Source organism: Macrobrachium nipponense, chromosome 28 (genome assembly GCF_015104395.2).
Source record: "Macrobrachium nipponense isolate FS-2020 chromosome 28, ASM1510439v2, whole genome shotgun sequence".
NCBI lineage: Eukaryota > Metazoa > Arthropoda > Malacostraca > Decapoda > Palaemonidae > Macrobrachium > Macrobrachium nipponense.
The window spans coordinates 15610294-15627404 of NC_087217.1; the positions used below are offsets into that span (position 1 = coordinate 15610294).

The 17111-nt window shown below is 35.9% G+C and overlaps 1 protein-coding gene across 1 annotated transcript; it reads left to right on the forward strand.

Moving 5' to 3' along the window:
- The first annotated feature begins 8577 nt into the window (after positions 1-8577).
- Positions 8578-15184, forward strand: LOC135201284 (alpha-(1,3)-fucosyltransferase C-like). The gene is made up of 6 exons (XM_064230155.1): positions 8578-8637; positions 10004-10145; positions 10389-10494; positions 10800-10935; positions 12174-12896; positions 13094-15184. Exons 2-6 carry the CDS (start codon positions 10025-10027, stop codon positions 13346-13348), a joined length of 1341 nt encoding a protein of 446 aa, XP_064086225.1. The 5' UTR covers positions 8578-8637; positions 10004-10024; the 3' UTR covers positions 13349-15184.
- Positions 15185-17111: the final 1927 nt, after the last annotated feature.

Consider the following 17111-nt stretch of genomic DNA (forward strand, 5'->3'; position numbering starts at 1 on the left):
CGCATATATCCCCTCTTTGACTGTATAAAATATTATGTAGAGGATTTTGGCAACATTTTTTCAGATTCCTAGCTAGCTTACAATTAGGATGTTTAAAATGTGTGTTCAGATTTCATCATTACATAATTTAAAAAAAAATAATATATAACGTAGTAAAGAAAGAGAGAGATTTGCTTTGTCCGTTCGAAGCTAGAATTGTTTCAGTTACTTTTCATCACCTCTAGATTAAGGGACCCGGCAGTCTTCGTGTTTGTTATCAAAACATGTCCATCTTAATTATCGCTCGATTTCTGTCTTGATCGGGTACGTGTCTTTGTTGAACTGGTACGTACATGAACGTATACTCGTTTCGTACATCTTTGCCGAATGCCACGTGCAGATTTCACAGTTTTTTTGTAAAGTTGCATCATAATGGAAGCTTTTAGAAAGAATTGTGTCCCAAGACATTTTGTGTCATTTCCACTGTCCAGCTTTTGTAAGGAAGAGGGTATTCATTGCATCTTAAAACCCCGTTCCGTTCAGACATCTCCCTCTCTCTCTCTCTCTCTCTCTCTCCTCTCTCTCTCTCTCTCTCTCTGCCTCGCCATAATTGATATTAACGTAACGTAAAATGGTCACTCGTAACTTGTAGATTTCAGATTTGATATTTCTTAGAGTTTATTTAGTGTTATTTAGTGCTTTTTGTGGAATCTGAACAAACATTGTGTGTAACGGCGCCTGGTTTTGTGAAAGTGTGAAACAAGCTGCAGCAAAGAAAGAAAATTGGTATACCAAGAAGGTAAAGTGTGTTATATTTTTATTAGTTGCAGCTAATATCTAGTGGTTATGATGGTTTGGTAAAAAACTAATATCTAATGGTTATGATGGTTTGGTAAAAAAAACTAATATCTAATGGTTATGATGGTTTGGTAAAAAACTAATATCTAATGGTTATGATGGTTTACAGAACAATTAACTAATGGTTACGATGGTTTGAGTGAAAAGGTTTACATTTTTACACATTGCAAATTTTTGTGTTTTGTGTTTGTTTCATTTGAAGTGCATTTATCCATTCTCTTATTGAAGTGTGTCTTTTTATTTTATATTCTGTGTGATTAATACTTTTTACATTTTGGTATTTTCCACATTTTTCTGTCTTTTCATTTGCATTCACAATTTAATTAACTTAGTTATTTTCATTACTTAATCATTACACATTTAATTGAATTTAACACTTGTGAATTAGTTTGCACTTAGAATTCTTTTCAAGTTTTATTGTTGTTTAGCACTTGTGAATTAATTTCCAAATTTTAGATATTACCTAACACTTTTGAATTTTGATTGAATTAATTTTCTTGAATTTTGTGATAGATTAATTTTGATCTAATTTTACTTAATTGATTCAAGAATTAATTAAACTTTACTTTGCTCTCAAGTAACAGTAATTTTCCCTGATATTGTGAATTTCACTTATAAATTTTGAGTTTAATAATAAATTTTTTTTTATTTAAAATTTTTATAAGTGTTTTCTTTATTTTACACCAGTATCTAATTATGATTATATTTATGTTAGGTAGAAACATAGAGTGGTAATTGATCTGTTTTCCTTCAATTAACTTGAAGTGACTTAGAACCAGGGAAGTACTTAGACTTCTGAAATCAGGGAAATACTTAGACTTTTAAAGTTGTTGATGGAGTGATGCCCTTTGATTAATTTGGTTACTTACAAGGTTACCTCACACCTGTTTTGATGAACTTAGTCTGATTTTCTGCAATACTGGTAAGTTGTTAAGGGATCACTGTTGCCATTAGAATATTCAGTCGTTTAATACCTGTGATGAGGGTTCAGGTGTGTGGCTGTTGTCAGGTAACAATTAATGAATGGTAAGTGTAGTAACCAGATACTTGGCACTTTGTCACAATATATATATATATATATATATATATATATATATATATATATATATATATATGTGTGTGTGTGTGTGTGTGTGTGTGTGTGTGTTTGGTGTGTATACATTCTGCTCTGCAGTGAGAAGGTTGGCGGGTTTGTTTGTTTGTTTGTGTGTGTGTGTGTTTTTTTTGCCACCATAGGAGAATCCCTTGAAATATTAATCACGTGGCCAAAATTAGCATTGGGTTGGCCCCTGAGTAGATTTTATTTTTACCTATCCTGGGGCAGAAACCTTTTCCTTGAAGTTGACGACTTAGCCATAATAATGAAAAAATATCAAATCAAAAAAATAAAACAGAAAAAAAGATACAAAAATAATAGAAAAATGTGGTACCATTACCTGGTAACCTCGGGATTGCGCGCATGAACTCTTTCTTTTGTTTTCCTTATTTTCTCTACTATGTTTATTGACAGGGTAGTATTTATCCTGATTATAAATGTCACATAAGTCACTTTATCTTCATCAGTCTCAAGAGTGATGCTGCATATCTTCAGTTCCCTTTGATATTTGGCGTCTTGACGTGGCTTTGTGTAGTACATAGAGATTTATAATCACTTTCAGATTTGCCTACCTGGGATATATGTCGTAATTCAAGTACCATACATCATCATTATTTATTATCATTATATCAGTAGATGAAACCTACTCGCTTGGAACAAGCACACAAGAGCCATGGACTTGAAATTCAAGTTTCCAAAGAATGTCGGTTTCAACCTCCCACCTCAGGCCACAAACTGCAGCAGCAACTGATCATGATACAGAGCCAGTGATTTTTCATAGCCGCGGGAAGCCACGAACCCGCGACATCTGAGTGGCACCCCGACACTAACCACTATATACCAGCGGACCATCTGCAGTGAACGAGAGAAATTTTGGGATCTTTCAAACGGACGAAACCTCTCTCTCTGTTCAGACAGAATGTGTGAGATAGGAATCTTGACGAAAAATCGGTAGAATTAATAAAATGCACCAGTTACCTGCTGCTACCTCGCGATGGCAGACGTGGTCTGACGAGTCTTCCATTTGCTTGGCGCTTTTGTGCTGAGCTCCTGCTTATTATTGTTTAGATATTGGGCTTATTGTTTCTAGTTTACCTCAGCGAGACGACCTGAAGACCTAATTTCAGAGGGATGTAACGCTCGAAGTGCACATGGATGACCCTCTCTCTCTCATATATAAATATATGTATATATATATATATATATATATATATATATATATATACTATATATATATATATATATATATATATATATATATATATATATATATATACAGTATTTGTATAAAAATATTGCTTTGATTTTTAAGACCTGTATTCCATCCTGATATATATATATACATATATATATATATATATATATATATATATATATATATATATATATATATATATGTGTGTGTGTGTGTGTGTGTGTGTGTGTAACATAAAAAGGGGGATTTGCTATGATATGTTTTAAATATAATATTACAAAGAGAAGGCAAGGCTGGGATGGCTCTGCCAAAGTATTTTTGTTTAGTGACAGTGCAACTGTGCTGAATAGGCGAGTGTTATTATATCCATTTTGGCCAAAGTGTGGCTAGATTGTATTTGAATATTTATTTCAGAGATATTCTGTATATATGATCTTTTGATTATACTCTTGTATTTACCAGAGTGTTCTCCTGTCTTCTAACAGGCGTTTCTGGAAAATGGGAAATGTTTCTGGAGAAGAGTGGGATTATTCATTGGAGAAATGGTGTACTGACTTAATAACTGTGTTGACTGTGCCTATCTGTCATGGCTAAACTAGTGTTGGCATTAGATTAATTACCGAGGGTTATCTGAGTTATTTGGACTTTGAGTTAACATTCCATTTAATCATTCTGTTAAAAATCTGAGTTATTCAATTAATACTTTGCTTTTAAATAAATGCATATTTTTGTAATTCACGATTCTGATTTGATGACCTAGATAATGGAGGGGAGGTATGTCGAGAGAGAGAGAAAAAAAAAACTGTTGGGAATCAAGAGAGAGAGACGAGAGAGAGAGAGAGAGAGAGAGAGAGAGAGAGAGAGAGAATGTGTTGATGTGTTGCCAATTACCAGTTGTCTGCAGCTCTGGCCTATCATTACCAAAATGATAACGAGATAATGACCATCTCGTTATTAGTGGTGGCAAGCGGTGTTTGAATGATATTGAGCCTTCTGTGAGATTAATGACAGCTATAAGATGCTGTTTTCAGAGAGTCTGGTTGTGGGAATGTGTTAGATTTCAGTTAATGAGTGACGGGAGTTGAGAATTGTTCATCCGTCAGATCTGGTACTGGGAGAGAAATTTTAAAGCATTTTTCATCCATTGCGAGACATTGCAAACTCTGTGGCACTCAGTTGGACTTTGTGAGGGCGCGTTGCCAAGTGTCTTTTTTGTTTGAGTGTCGGGTTGTTCTTACGCTCACGAGTGTGTGTCTTCACATGTTTATACGTAAGCGTGCTCGGTTTGACGGTCGGGTATTCTCTCATTTGGGGAAGTGAGTGTTACATTATTTTCTTTGCCTTTGTGTATGAATCATTTTTTGAGTTAGGATTCAGTTCACAGTACCATTTTTTCCCATAGGAGTAGAAAATAGTGTGTTTTTTTTTTTCTTGGCACATGTTAAAGGAGACGCATTCGTCTTGGTTTTGACACATATGTATACGTGTGAAGGTTTTTTATACATACAGTTCAGTTCTTGGGGATACTTGGATTGCATTTTTTTTGGCCCTCGGAGACAGCGCCCGCTCATGTAAATATTTTCATACATGTACCGGAGGGTAATTTTTAGTTGATAATAATTTCGTCCCCCTATGGGATCGAACCACCTTCCAGTGGACGGGAAACGAAATCAGGAATGGACAGTGACGCTACCGTCCACTGGACGGTGGTTCGATCCCATGGGGGACGAAATTATTATCAACTAAAAATTCCCCTTCGGTACATATATGAAAATATATCAATTCCGAGGTAGAGCGAATTAGATATTAAAGGACATTTGTAGCTCGAATGATTTATATGAATCACGGTGATGTGATAAGTACTCATAACAAGGCTACGTGGGTCAAACGCTCGAATCGGCTAGCATGGTTGAGGGGGTTTCATAATGATTCTAATTACGAAAACGCCGAGATCGACGGTGACTTGTAATGGTCAGAATCGATATGAAACTTATAGCCTCTCTGCTGGCCGACTCGGTAGCATCACTGTCCGTTCCTGATTTCGTTTCCCGTCCACTGGACGGTGGTTCGATCCCATTGGGGGGACGAAATTATTATCAACTAAAAATTCCCCTTCGGTACATGTATGAAAATATATCAATTCCGAGGTAGAGCAAATTAGATATTAAAGGACATTTGTAGCTCGAATGATATACATATATATATATATATATATATATATATATATATATATATATATATATATATATATATATCTTTCCTTAATAAACGTTCCAAGAAGAGATCCACTGGAGGACGAAATTGTTGGGCATTTTCTAAGAAAAACTTTTCATTTCTTGTGGAACACAGTTGAATCAACGTATCTTCGTACCTAAGAAGATTACCAGTACTATATATATATATATATATATATATATATATATATATATATATATATATATATATGTGTGTGTGTGTGTGTGTGTGTGTGTGTGTGTATGTATTTCAGTCTCCCTTATAAACAGTTTCTTGCTGAATACTGATGAGCTTGTGATATCTATTATTCTGAGACGGCAATTCTCTAGTTTCCTGTACTACCTTTTTCTTATCCTCAAGGCTACAACTCTGTAGGAAAGAAGAGAAACTGTTTCTCCACCTTCATGTATCAACTTCTACCAACAAATGCTTCAGCAGTTACAATGATTCAAGTTAAAAACAAGAATTCCAAGGCAGTTTGAGAGTTCCCTTGACCCGAGTTTGACCTCTGTTGTCACAGTACCTTCTTTATTTATAATCATCCTTCCAATGTTCACCATTTCACTTTGGTCTATTCCGTACCTACTCTCGTCACCTATCAGCTTTCCAAATTCACCAGTAATCAGGACTGTAATATGTACTGTCAGTTGAATTATGTGATTTTCTTGTGAATTTCATTTTGACAGGCCTTGATTCCTTATATATATATATATATATATATATATATATATATATATATATATATATATATATATATATATATATATATATATGTATATATATACATATATACACACACACACACACACATATATATTATATATATATATATTATATATATATATATATATATATATATATACAACACAGGTCAGACGTACAGGGAGTTTATTCACACGATAAAGAAGATCAAGGGCAGGAACACGAAAAGATTCACATTATGCTTTAATCCTACGTTTCGCCACATCTTCAGGGGTTTTCTACAAAATAAAGTATAATATGTTAACATAAAATAAGAGCTGATTACAAGATCCAATAGTTGAAAAGTTAAAACAGTTTAATGGTAAAATTACAACTCTCACACTTAAATTACATGCACACTTGATTAAAACAGACCAGAAGTACCAAACAACTTACAAATGACGAGAAGAACATTTAAAAATTTCAGCTAAATTACACATATGCATAAAAATAACAACAAATACAATAAAAAGTAAAATGTAAAAATCATATATTCATAAAACCACAGCCAAAAACAACTCAACACTTAACCAACCTTTCAGCATCAAAGATAAAAACACACTAAAAGTAAACAACGTCAAGAGGCACAAGGAATGAAAGAATAATTAGGCTAAAAACAGAGGGACAGCAGAGGAATGGTTGTTTAAGGTTGGAACTCGTAGTTTGATGTTCAGTCTCCAAAATCTACAGTTCGTTGAGTTCCCTTGTTTGGCCAATAATATTATAATCTTCGTATTTGACTGTAGCTTTACATTTAATAGTGTGCTTCCTTATATAAGATGTTTCTGGGTTAGATAACTTACACCCAGTTCTATAACTACGCCCCGATGGGCATCGGCCCTGACCCTGAGAAGACGCCGGGTAGATCCCACATATTTTCCCAGATTACATCTAGGACAAGTGCATTCATAAACGACACCCGACGTCATCAAAGGGCAGAGCTGATCTTCAACTTGTAGAACGAGCCAATGGTCTTGGGATTCTTAGGTATAAGCTTTAGATTTACGGCTCCAAAATGTCTGTGTACAATCTTGGTAAACTCTTTTCGAAAATTGTCATTTAATAGATACGGGAAACTGGCATAAAGAGAGAACTTGGGGACCTTAAAACATATAGGCTGTTCAGAAACCCTTTTATTGAGTAGTTTATTTAAAATTCTATAAAAGATCTTAGAATGAAAAGCAATTATTAGAGAAGTACTGGAGGAGAAAAGTAATTTCGTTGTGGAAGTGAGACCAGGTAGAGGTAAGAGACAGAGTACGATAGAGTAAGGTATATATCGAGTTAAGTTTGAAATTGAGAAAACAGAAACTATAGAAGTTGGAACCGAGGCCAGTAAATGTTTTCTTTCTAAAAATTGGAGTACTAAAACAATCGTTTTCCTTGGAGACCAAAATATCTAGGAAGGCTAATTTTGAATTATGTTCTTTTTCCATTGTAAAATTAATATTAGTATGGTAATTATTAGCAAAATCTAGGACCCTGTCAGCACGAGTTCATGTGAGTAAAACCGAGGGCGGAGGCCAGGGGGCATTCTTCCAAAATGCACTCCTCCAGGAAGCACATGAATATGTTCGCAAAGGTAGGACCAAGAGGAGACCCCATGGCCATCCCCTCAATTTTGTTTAAAAAGCTGTCCAATAAAAACAAATGCAGTGTCCAGCACGGCCAATTCTAAAAGAGCTTTAAAATTTACTGTAATTTTAAAGCTCTTTTAAAATTACAAATGCCGTGTCCAGCACGGCCAAGACACGGCATTTGTTGATTTTGGAAGCTCTGAACATCAAACTACGAGTTCCAACCTTAAACAACCATTTTTCTGCTGTCCCTTTGTTTTTAGCCTAATTATTCTTTCATTCCTTGTGCCTCTTGACGTTGTTTACTTTTAGTGTGTTTTTATCTCTGATGCTGAAAGGTTGGTTAAGTGTTGAACTGTTTTTGGCTGTGGTTTTATGAATATATGACTTTTACATTTTACTTTTTATTGTATCTGTTGTTATTTTTATGCCTATGTGCAATTTAGCTGAAACGTAGGATTAAAGCATAATGTGAATCTCTTTGTGTTCCTGTTCCTGCCCTTGATCTTCTTTATATATATATATATATATATATATATATATATATATATATATATATATATATATGTGTGTGTGTGTGTGTGTGTGTGTGTATATATATATATATATATATATAATAGCCCAGCTTGCTTTACGTATGAAAATGATTACAATTTTAGTTGTGAGACAGACAAACAATCAAAAATTAAATAAATTCTTCAAGTCGCTCGATCTATATAACTTAAATAATTTCTAATGTCCGATTACAGGCCAGTAATTTTCTCCTTCGTTCGTGAACACATTATGCATTTCGCTCGCGAGACGAGCAGGTGTTCAACACTTGCGCATTTAGATAGCTAAGCTAGAATTTTTTTCGAGTCATCATTTCCTTTTTAGTGTCCTTTTTACAACGAGAAGGTGTGGAGGAGGTCTCGTTGTGTCATCTCCGTTTTCATTGTTCGATTTCTGGATATAAGGTGACTGACTTAATTTCCGTATATCGTTTAGAGATGGTGAGAAGGTCTTTTGCCAATGATTAAAAAGAGAATTTGGAGCGCTGTAACACTACAAGAGAAAGCAACTACATTTTTTTTCTTTTTTTAGAAGATCCAGCAATTCTTTCCTTCAAATATCACGGTTGTAAAAACCGTAGATGAAGACGTGAAAAATTATGCACAATGAACGTTCTATTTCCGTAGATCTGGAGAATGTGACCAATAGGCTTCAAACATAAGTGAATGGCTATTTCAGAAAGTGAATAAGAAGAGAATGGAAGAAAATAGTGCAAAATAGTAGTTGTAGTAGTTCAGTGTCAAGTAATCTTGTCTCACCAGCGAGAAATCACGTCATCGGTCTCACGAGTAGAGGGAATTTGGGCTGATTTCCCGAAAAAGCTATTGAGCCTTTGTTGACCCGAGAAGTGTTATTTGACTGGAGTGTGGGGGGTGGGGGGGGGGTTCGCGTCCATATTGGGAACTGGCATTTCATGTAGGATGGGTATCTCATGATCGCAACCATGGGTGACTGACTAACTGACTGGTGTCCTATAAGCATCAGCAAGAGCGATCAGTTTACAAATGACCAATGAGCCCTGGCTTGTGCATGAGAGCTAACTTGAGCCGTTAAGAAAAAAAAAAAAAAGAAATGTTGATTATTTGGCGCAAAGTTGCCGGCGAGATGTTTAAAGCTGGCGGGAAACTCGCTCGTGTGGCATTGTCCCAGGATATTCAGGTTCCCTGAGCAATAATCACTACTGCTATTATTATTATTATTATCAAAAGTTATTGCTGCTTCAGCATTGTTGATTCTATAGAGTAAATTCTCTATTTTTCTTACTAAAGTCTTCTTATGGTTGCTTAAACTGGCATGTTGCCTGCCAGTTTAGCAACCATGAGAAGACTTTGATAAGAAAAATAGAGAAGTTACTCTATGGAATTTACAGTACTGGAGCAGCAATAACTTTCAATAAGACTTGTTTAAAAGAGGGTCTACTACCCAAGTAGATTATCATAATTATTCAGAGGATGAACTTATTCGTATGGAACAAGCCCAAAGGGACCACTGACTTGAAATTTAAGCTTCCAAAGAATACGGTGCTTATTAGGAAGTAAGAGAAGGTAAAGGGAAATTGAGTGTAGAGATCTCTTATTAAATAAAGAAAAACAAATTTATAAACAGATTAATATATGTTAAAATGCAAGGAGAATAACATTATACCATGCAATTAAATCGATTTTCTTCAATATAACTTTTATTCTCGCAGTGTTTTCATTCGCTCGTCTTCTCAGCCCACGTTACAAACAATAACCTAGTCGTAAGTTAACGAAGTCTTAACCTCCCCAGCTCGTGAGCTTTTTGTGTTCCATGGATGGAAGGCGATTGTTGCTGGCGTTAAGTTTATGCGGGTTAACCGTCTACCTCCTAATTAACAACTGGGCGAGTGTCATGTACAAGAGGACACGTCAACATTGCTCTGCTGGCAACGGTAAGTATGCGAGACGGAGTCTTTTAAAAAGAGGCCTTATTTGTCGTATTTTCTTTTGGGTATAAGTAGTGTTGTTGTGTTATATATATATATATATATTATATATATATATATTATATCTATATATATTATATATATATATATATATATATATATATATAATATCTATATAGATTTATATATACAGTAAAGAAGAGAGGGAGAGGTTTTGAGAAGCTAATCACAAATATTCTGCTCCTCCAGTTTCTCAGCCTAGGAAGGACTACGTGTTTCAAGACAAGATGTTTGAGCCTTTGCTCACCATTTTCAAACAGAAAGCGGCTGGAGAACTCACTCTTCAAAATAAAACGTTAGTAATGCTCTGAGTATCTTACGGTTATGGTTATGACACTACATTTGCTTCAAGTATAGTTGTTACGATTGGAAAAAAACTCCTTAGCAATGTAAGCATTTGTGCAGTTTCTTGCATTTCTTGTGCCTTTGATGTTTCCAATATCCAAAATTACTGCATCGCTACCACCACCACCATTAGCAATAACAATAATGACAATGATAACAGGAGAAAACTATTTTTCAAAGTAATCTACATAGCAAGACTATTGAAAACAAAACTATCTTATACTCATGAAGTATAGTGAACATTGTTTGGTGCAGTTTCAGGTCAGGGAAGGTTCCCAAGTTCCTGCTGTGGGCGAGGCCCTTCTGGAAACATTACTGGATTCCTCAGACGTCGCACATCCGGAACAACCTCTGCCCTCTGCCCTGCAAAGTGACTTTCGATGTGGAAGAGGTAATGTCTCTTGTTCTGGAGTTTGTGATTTAAAAAAAAATGTTCGTTTACGAAATGTTAGTTGTTTGTTGATTGTCTTCATTAGTTTGTTATTCTTTAGGCCCTAGTTTTGCACTTTCTTACCCAAATAGATTTTATTCTTTAGGCCCTAGTTTTGCACTTTCTTACCCAAAACAGGGTTTATTCTATCCGTGGTATTTTGTTTGGCAGATGATGGTAGGGTGAGTGCAAAGGCACAGAATTGGTGCAGCAAGAAAGGTACCTAGGTTGTATCCATAGGACTTGGAAAAGACCAGGAGCATTTATAAAGGCCAATGTATATTAATGTGTGGAAGGAGTGTAGAGTAAACTCTACTTTAATGGACGTAAAGTGTCAAAGCTAAATCTTAAAGGAAGAGAAGGGGTTGGAGGTGCCGAGAACAAATGGGTTGCATGATTATAATATACGGCGTAAGGTGAGTTTACACTAGGCTGCATGCGTAAGACTCATCGCCAACTCCTCCCAAATTCTTGTTAGCCCCGCCTACTGGAGTGCTCATTAGGGTGACTTAGTGGTGTGGCGTGACTCTTGATGAGCAATCCAGTAGGCATGGCTAACAAGAATTTGGGAGGAGCTGGTGGTGAGTCTTACGCATGCAGCATGGGGTGAAGCCTAATGTAAACTCGCCTTAAAAGAACTAAAAAGATAACCATCCTGGAAAAAGTTACAAATGAGAAGAAAGTTTATTATAGATGAAAGAATGGATAAAGGTCTTTTTAGATGGTCTGCACATGTGGAAAGGATGAATGGGAGATAAGATAAAGGTCCTGGAAGAAGGAGTTAAGTCATCTAGAAAATGGAGCATGGTACTGGAATGAATTATTTGAGTAATGTAAACAGGTTTCGCAGTGACTATGGTCATCACTGCTGGAATCCCATAAACATTCTGGGTTAGAGAAGACAGACTCCTAATGGAGAGTCACTTTTATAACTAATTTCACAACGTTTGTCAATATAATAGTATATGATTATTGATAAACGTTTACCCAAATTCATTAACAATGTATGTTAAAAAAAAAAAAAAAAAAAAAAAAGTTTTCTTAACAGACTTGAATATTTTGCCTCTTTCGCAAACCACTTCCTCTGTGAGTTCCCTGGAAACAAGGTAGTTACCATCCTCATCCCTGCACTCAGGGAGGAAGTGCCTTGATCAGGCAGACCCAACCTGAATATAACTTTCCCTGTGTGTTAATTGCAGAGGAGGAGCGTGGATGCAATAGTTATCGAGCTGAGAGGAACGAAAGATCCCCAGACCGCCATGGAGGCTCTTGGCCCCAGGGATCCTCGCCAGCCATGGGTAATGCTGAGCCTAGAGTCGCCGCCCTTGGCTTCCCCTCAGCACAGGACAGACGTGAGGCTCTATAACAGATTCTTCAACCGGACGATGACTTATCGTCGTGATGCCGATGTCTTACTACCTCATGGATTCGTCGTCAGCAAAGAAGATGCACGATTGCTTCCTCCATCTTGGGTGAAACCCCCAATTTTAAAGCAGGAGAAAAAGAAGGAAAAGAAGTTGGCTCTCGTGTTCATCTCTAAAAACAATGATATGGTGCATTCTAACCGTTTGGCATACGTCAAAAAATTCAAGGAATATGCTCCTATTGATGTATATGGGAAATACGGAAATATGCAATGTGGCAAATCAATGATTGTGACTCAAGAATATGACTCTACTAAGGATGAGTGCCTGAAAATGGCTGGAGAGAATTACCTTTTTATCTTTTCACTTGAAAATAATTTCTGTAAAGATTACATCACTGAAAAAGTCTACAATTTTCTATACTACCCAATAGTCCCTGTGGTTCGCGGATCTGCAGACTACTCCTCGTATTTGCCTCCGAATTCTTACATAAATGCGAACGAATACACTCCCAAGGATCTGGCTAAGAAGTTGCTGTTCTTGCAACAAAATCCTGAGGTAATATTGTTTGTTTCTGCTTTCACCTCTCTCATGAATCTCTAAAATAAATGTACAGTGATAAATGTACTAACAGCACAATCTTAAGGTCATATACTTTTATAAGGTCATATACTTTTATATTTTTGTAATATAACAGCCGTTACATTATCTAAAATATCCAGTAGCTCTAAATAAAAACAAACATCGATTTTCAGGAGTACCAGAAATATTTTGAATGGAAGCAACACTACCAGCCTTCGACCATTGGAGGAGAAAGAACCTTCTGCCATCTGTGCGCGCGGTTATATGACCCTGATATATACGAGCGCAACATAATTGAAGACTTTGAAGACTGGTTCGTTTACCAGTCTGAGTGTTGGAGTCCTGTGTACACTGAACAACTTCGTCACAAGGAGAGAAAAAATTCAAGTCAGGGAACACATAAAAATAGAAAAACTCGACGAGGGTAGTAAGGATGTGTCACTCTTACTTCATCCAAAATATTTATTTGAATCCACACAGTGAGGCGTTTCATCGAGAGGTCTCGTGGACGGTAGGACAGACCAGAGTCACTAAAACCTATCCCCGGCTATTCCCTGCCCCTTGTGAAACGTCATCAGTTACAAAAGGACCATATCTTTATGAAACTATATTTACGATAACATTTTCATATAACTATTTTTGCGATGGCGTTATTTTATATAAAATTTCCTTTTATTGCATGTTGTACTACGTTAAAGTACAAAGAAGGCTCTTTCAAATGATATATAGCACATTACAATTACGATTACTTTCAAACTAACAAGCGCGCACAGAAAAAATTATCTACGCACACAAAAATGTGCAAATACTTCATCCGTCAACCTACATACATTCACGTTTCGTAGCGTGTGTGACTAAGGGATGATGATAGAAAGAAACTGAAAAATGGATTAGAAAGCTGATAAAATTTACTATATAATGTATAAATAAAATTGTTAGGTGTTTTCAGAAATTTTCGAGGAATCCTAGGTCAAAGACGGACCAAAATTTTCAAATTTTATGTAAATAATTACCACATTTTTCTTACATAATTTTTCATCTTATTACATTTTGCCATATACCAAAGAATGCCATTTCAGTTGGTACATTACAATTATTTTCAAACCCATAATCACGCACAGAAAAAATTTTCTACGCACGCAAAAATTATAAAAAAAAATTAAGCGTTCGTGGGAGATCTGGAATCTAGCCCTGCCCCTTGTGAAACGTCATCAGTACATCTAGCCAGACTGACGAATACCTTTTTGTACTTTTTCCGAAAATATAATCGTTTGAGGTATGTATAGGTTTGTGTTATATGTAAACTTATGTGTTCGGAAGTATATTTATGTGATATGAAGTGCTAATGAGAAATTTGCTGGAAATGTGTTCCCCGTATCATTTTCTTTATCATTTATTCCTTTGATACCTTATATCGTATATGATGCAATTCTTATACTTTTGATATTGTTTTCTTTTTTGTGGTCTCGTGCAAATGCAACTACCATTTTTTACACTGCCTGTATCCACATTTTCTTTGTATTTATTGCATAACAATACTTAAGTATTCATGATAAGATTTGGAAAATATAATTAATCTATCATAAAAAAGGTTGCTTTTCAAAGTGACAGAACTAAATGCATTTCTTAAGAATTATTTAACATCTTGATAATATTACTTCCTGAAAGAGAGAGAGAGAGTTGTCATGTTATAAAAAATGGACTTGAAGAGAATCAGCAAACCAGTATATAGATAAGCAAATAAATATATAAGAAAGCTGGAGTAGCTATGTGTGTTCAAAATGGTATATTTTATGTGCAATAAAACAAGGCTTGGTGACTAAATGGGTATTAAAAAACATCGAGCTGCTTCGTCAAGATGACAAATTGCCACACCATAATAAATGAAACACTATTCTGTCAAGTTTTTTTTAAAGAATGTTGAAAACGCAAATTTTTTTCAGGGAAAAAAATCACAAATGAGTAGGAAATGCCTGGCGATTATAGCTCATGATTTTTTTATTTTCCATTTTAACCTTTGTTTTTCTCAGGCTCTCATGATGATTATGCAGAATCAGGGCACATATTACTAGTAGAAACTAATCTGTACTCTGCCTGTAAATTGGTTCACACTAGAGGAATTTTATACCATAGTTTATTGTTAGATTCAAGGTTTGGTACAGGTGTGTGTATTTCAGTTCTTGCATTATGAATAACACAAATATATTTTGATAATTGTACCAAAAAATACGCCAATACAACGAAACGAACAAAATTGACCGGAAGTACGCTACAAGTCATAAATAAAATGGTTTACCATAAATATAGTATTTTCTTTGATTCGTTTTTATAGATTTTTCAAAGAAAGTGAATATTTTTATTTTATGGTAAGCCGTAATAAAAAAATATTTTTTGTATAAAAAAAATAAAACTATAGATTTTAAGAACTCGTTGATAGCAACTCGATAACAAAAAATCAATCAGATTACGATTTATAAGGTAACAAACAATACTGCCAACATTTCCCCAACGCAAAACAGCCCGAAAAGAGCCTTTATAAGGGTCACAGATCTGGATAAATTAACCTTTATAATGCCCAAATAACGAACTGGATATTGGTACGGCAGCCGTACCCCGATCGCGGTAGATATTGGTACGGCAGTGAATTGCGCATGCGCGAACCCTTGTTTACCGTCTCACTCATATCCAAAGACTATATACTGAAGTATATACGCAGTCTTTGGGCATATCAGTAACAGCAAGAAAAATGGTGACGGAACATCATGAAACGCGGAATAATAATTAGTTTTCGCCGAAAAACAGATGTTTTAGGCTTTAACGAGCTGAAAAAAGCCATAGACATCTATGAAGACTCAGACTTTCAAAAATTTGGTAATTCATGATATATACGTAGGTCACGAACGATCGAATCGGCCCTGAAAAGAATTCCGAAGAGGAGATTCAAAGAGGATTATATATAAATATATACACTACCATCGTACCTTTGGTGACTTTCTCGGCCCTTTATTCTGCCCGACATCGGCAGTTGCAAGGGCCGTTATACACTTTACAATATTCTTTTAATTCACTTCATTGGGTATTGCAGCTGTCTGAGAAGACGATGGAATTTTCCTTTACCAGGTAGTGAAATGGCAAAATTAAACAAAATTTCAGCACTATCCATTAAAATTGGGATAGTGTTTGTTTTTTCTAGTACAAAAAAAAGCGGGACAAAATTCACAAAAGCAAAACAAAAAAAAGGGGAGGGACATTTTGCTAACTAAAAAAAAGGGGACAGATGTTCAAAAAGCGTGGACTGTCCCGCCTAAAACCGCCCTGAACTCTGGTTTACATAATACAGTATGATTAGCAAACTGGTAAACGGATATAGCTAACTGCCGTATCTACAGCAAGTCAAGAGCGCAATACGGCACCAATGACAGAATCTGCCGTACACTCACCGCACTATATTATTTGTACGGCAGGAAGTCTGAAATTGACGCATGCGCAATTCACTGCCGTACCAATATCTACCACGATCGGGATACGGCTGCCGTACCTATAAACACCCCCCCCCCCCCTTCCCCAAACACCCCCCCCCCCCCCCCCACACACAACCGCCATCACAAACAGTACGGCAAAATTATGACCAGTAAACACCTCTATTGCGTCAGACCTAACACTGAAGTCTGAAAGAGGCTTTTTTTTTTTTTAGTTCACTTTGGTTGCTAAACATATTTTAGTCACTTCAGCAAGTAGTGCACTCTGTTTGAGTAGGTAGGTCTATGAAAATAACTATTAAAGGGGTTTTATTCAATTTTTACTGTTACTCATTTCTAGCATCTGTGATATAGCTACCTATAAAACTTGGAGGAAAAGTTTTGGGGGGACAATTGATAGTTGTCTCCCCTAAAATAAAAAGAAGTGGATATTGATACAGCAGCCGTGTTCCTGATTGCTATAGATATTAGTACGGCTGTGAATTGCTCATGCGTGAACCCTTGTTTAGGCCTCGGGCTTATCAGTGACAGCAAGAAAATGACGACAGAGCAACATGAACCGTGTAATAATACATCAGTTTTCGCTGAAAACAGATGTTTTCAGGTTCCAACAAGCTGAAAAAGGCAATTGACGTTTACGAAGAGTCAAACTTCCAGAAATTGTATATCCGTAGGTTATGAACGATCGAATCGGACCTGAAAAGGGCTTCGA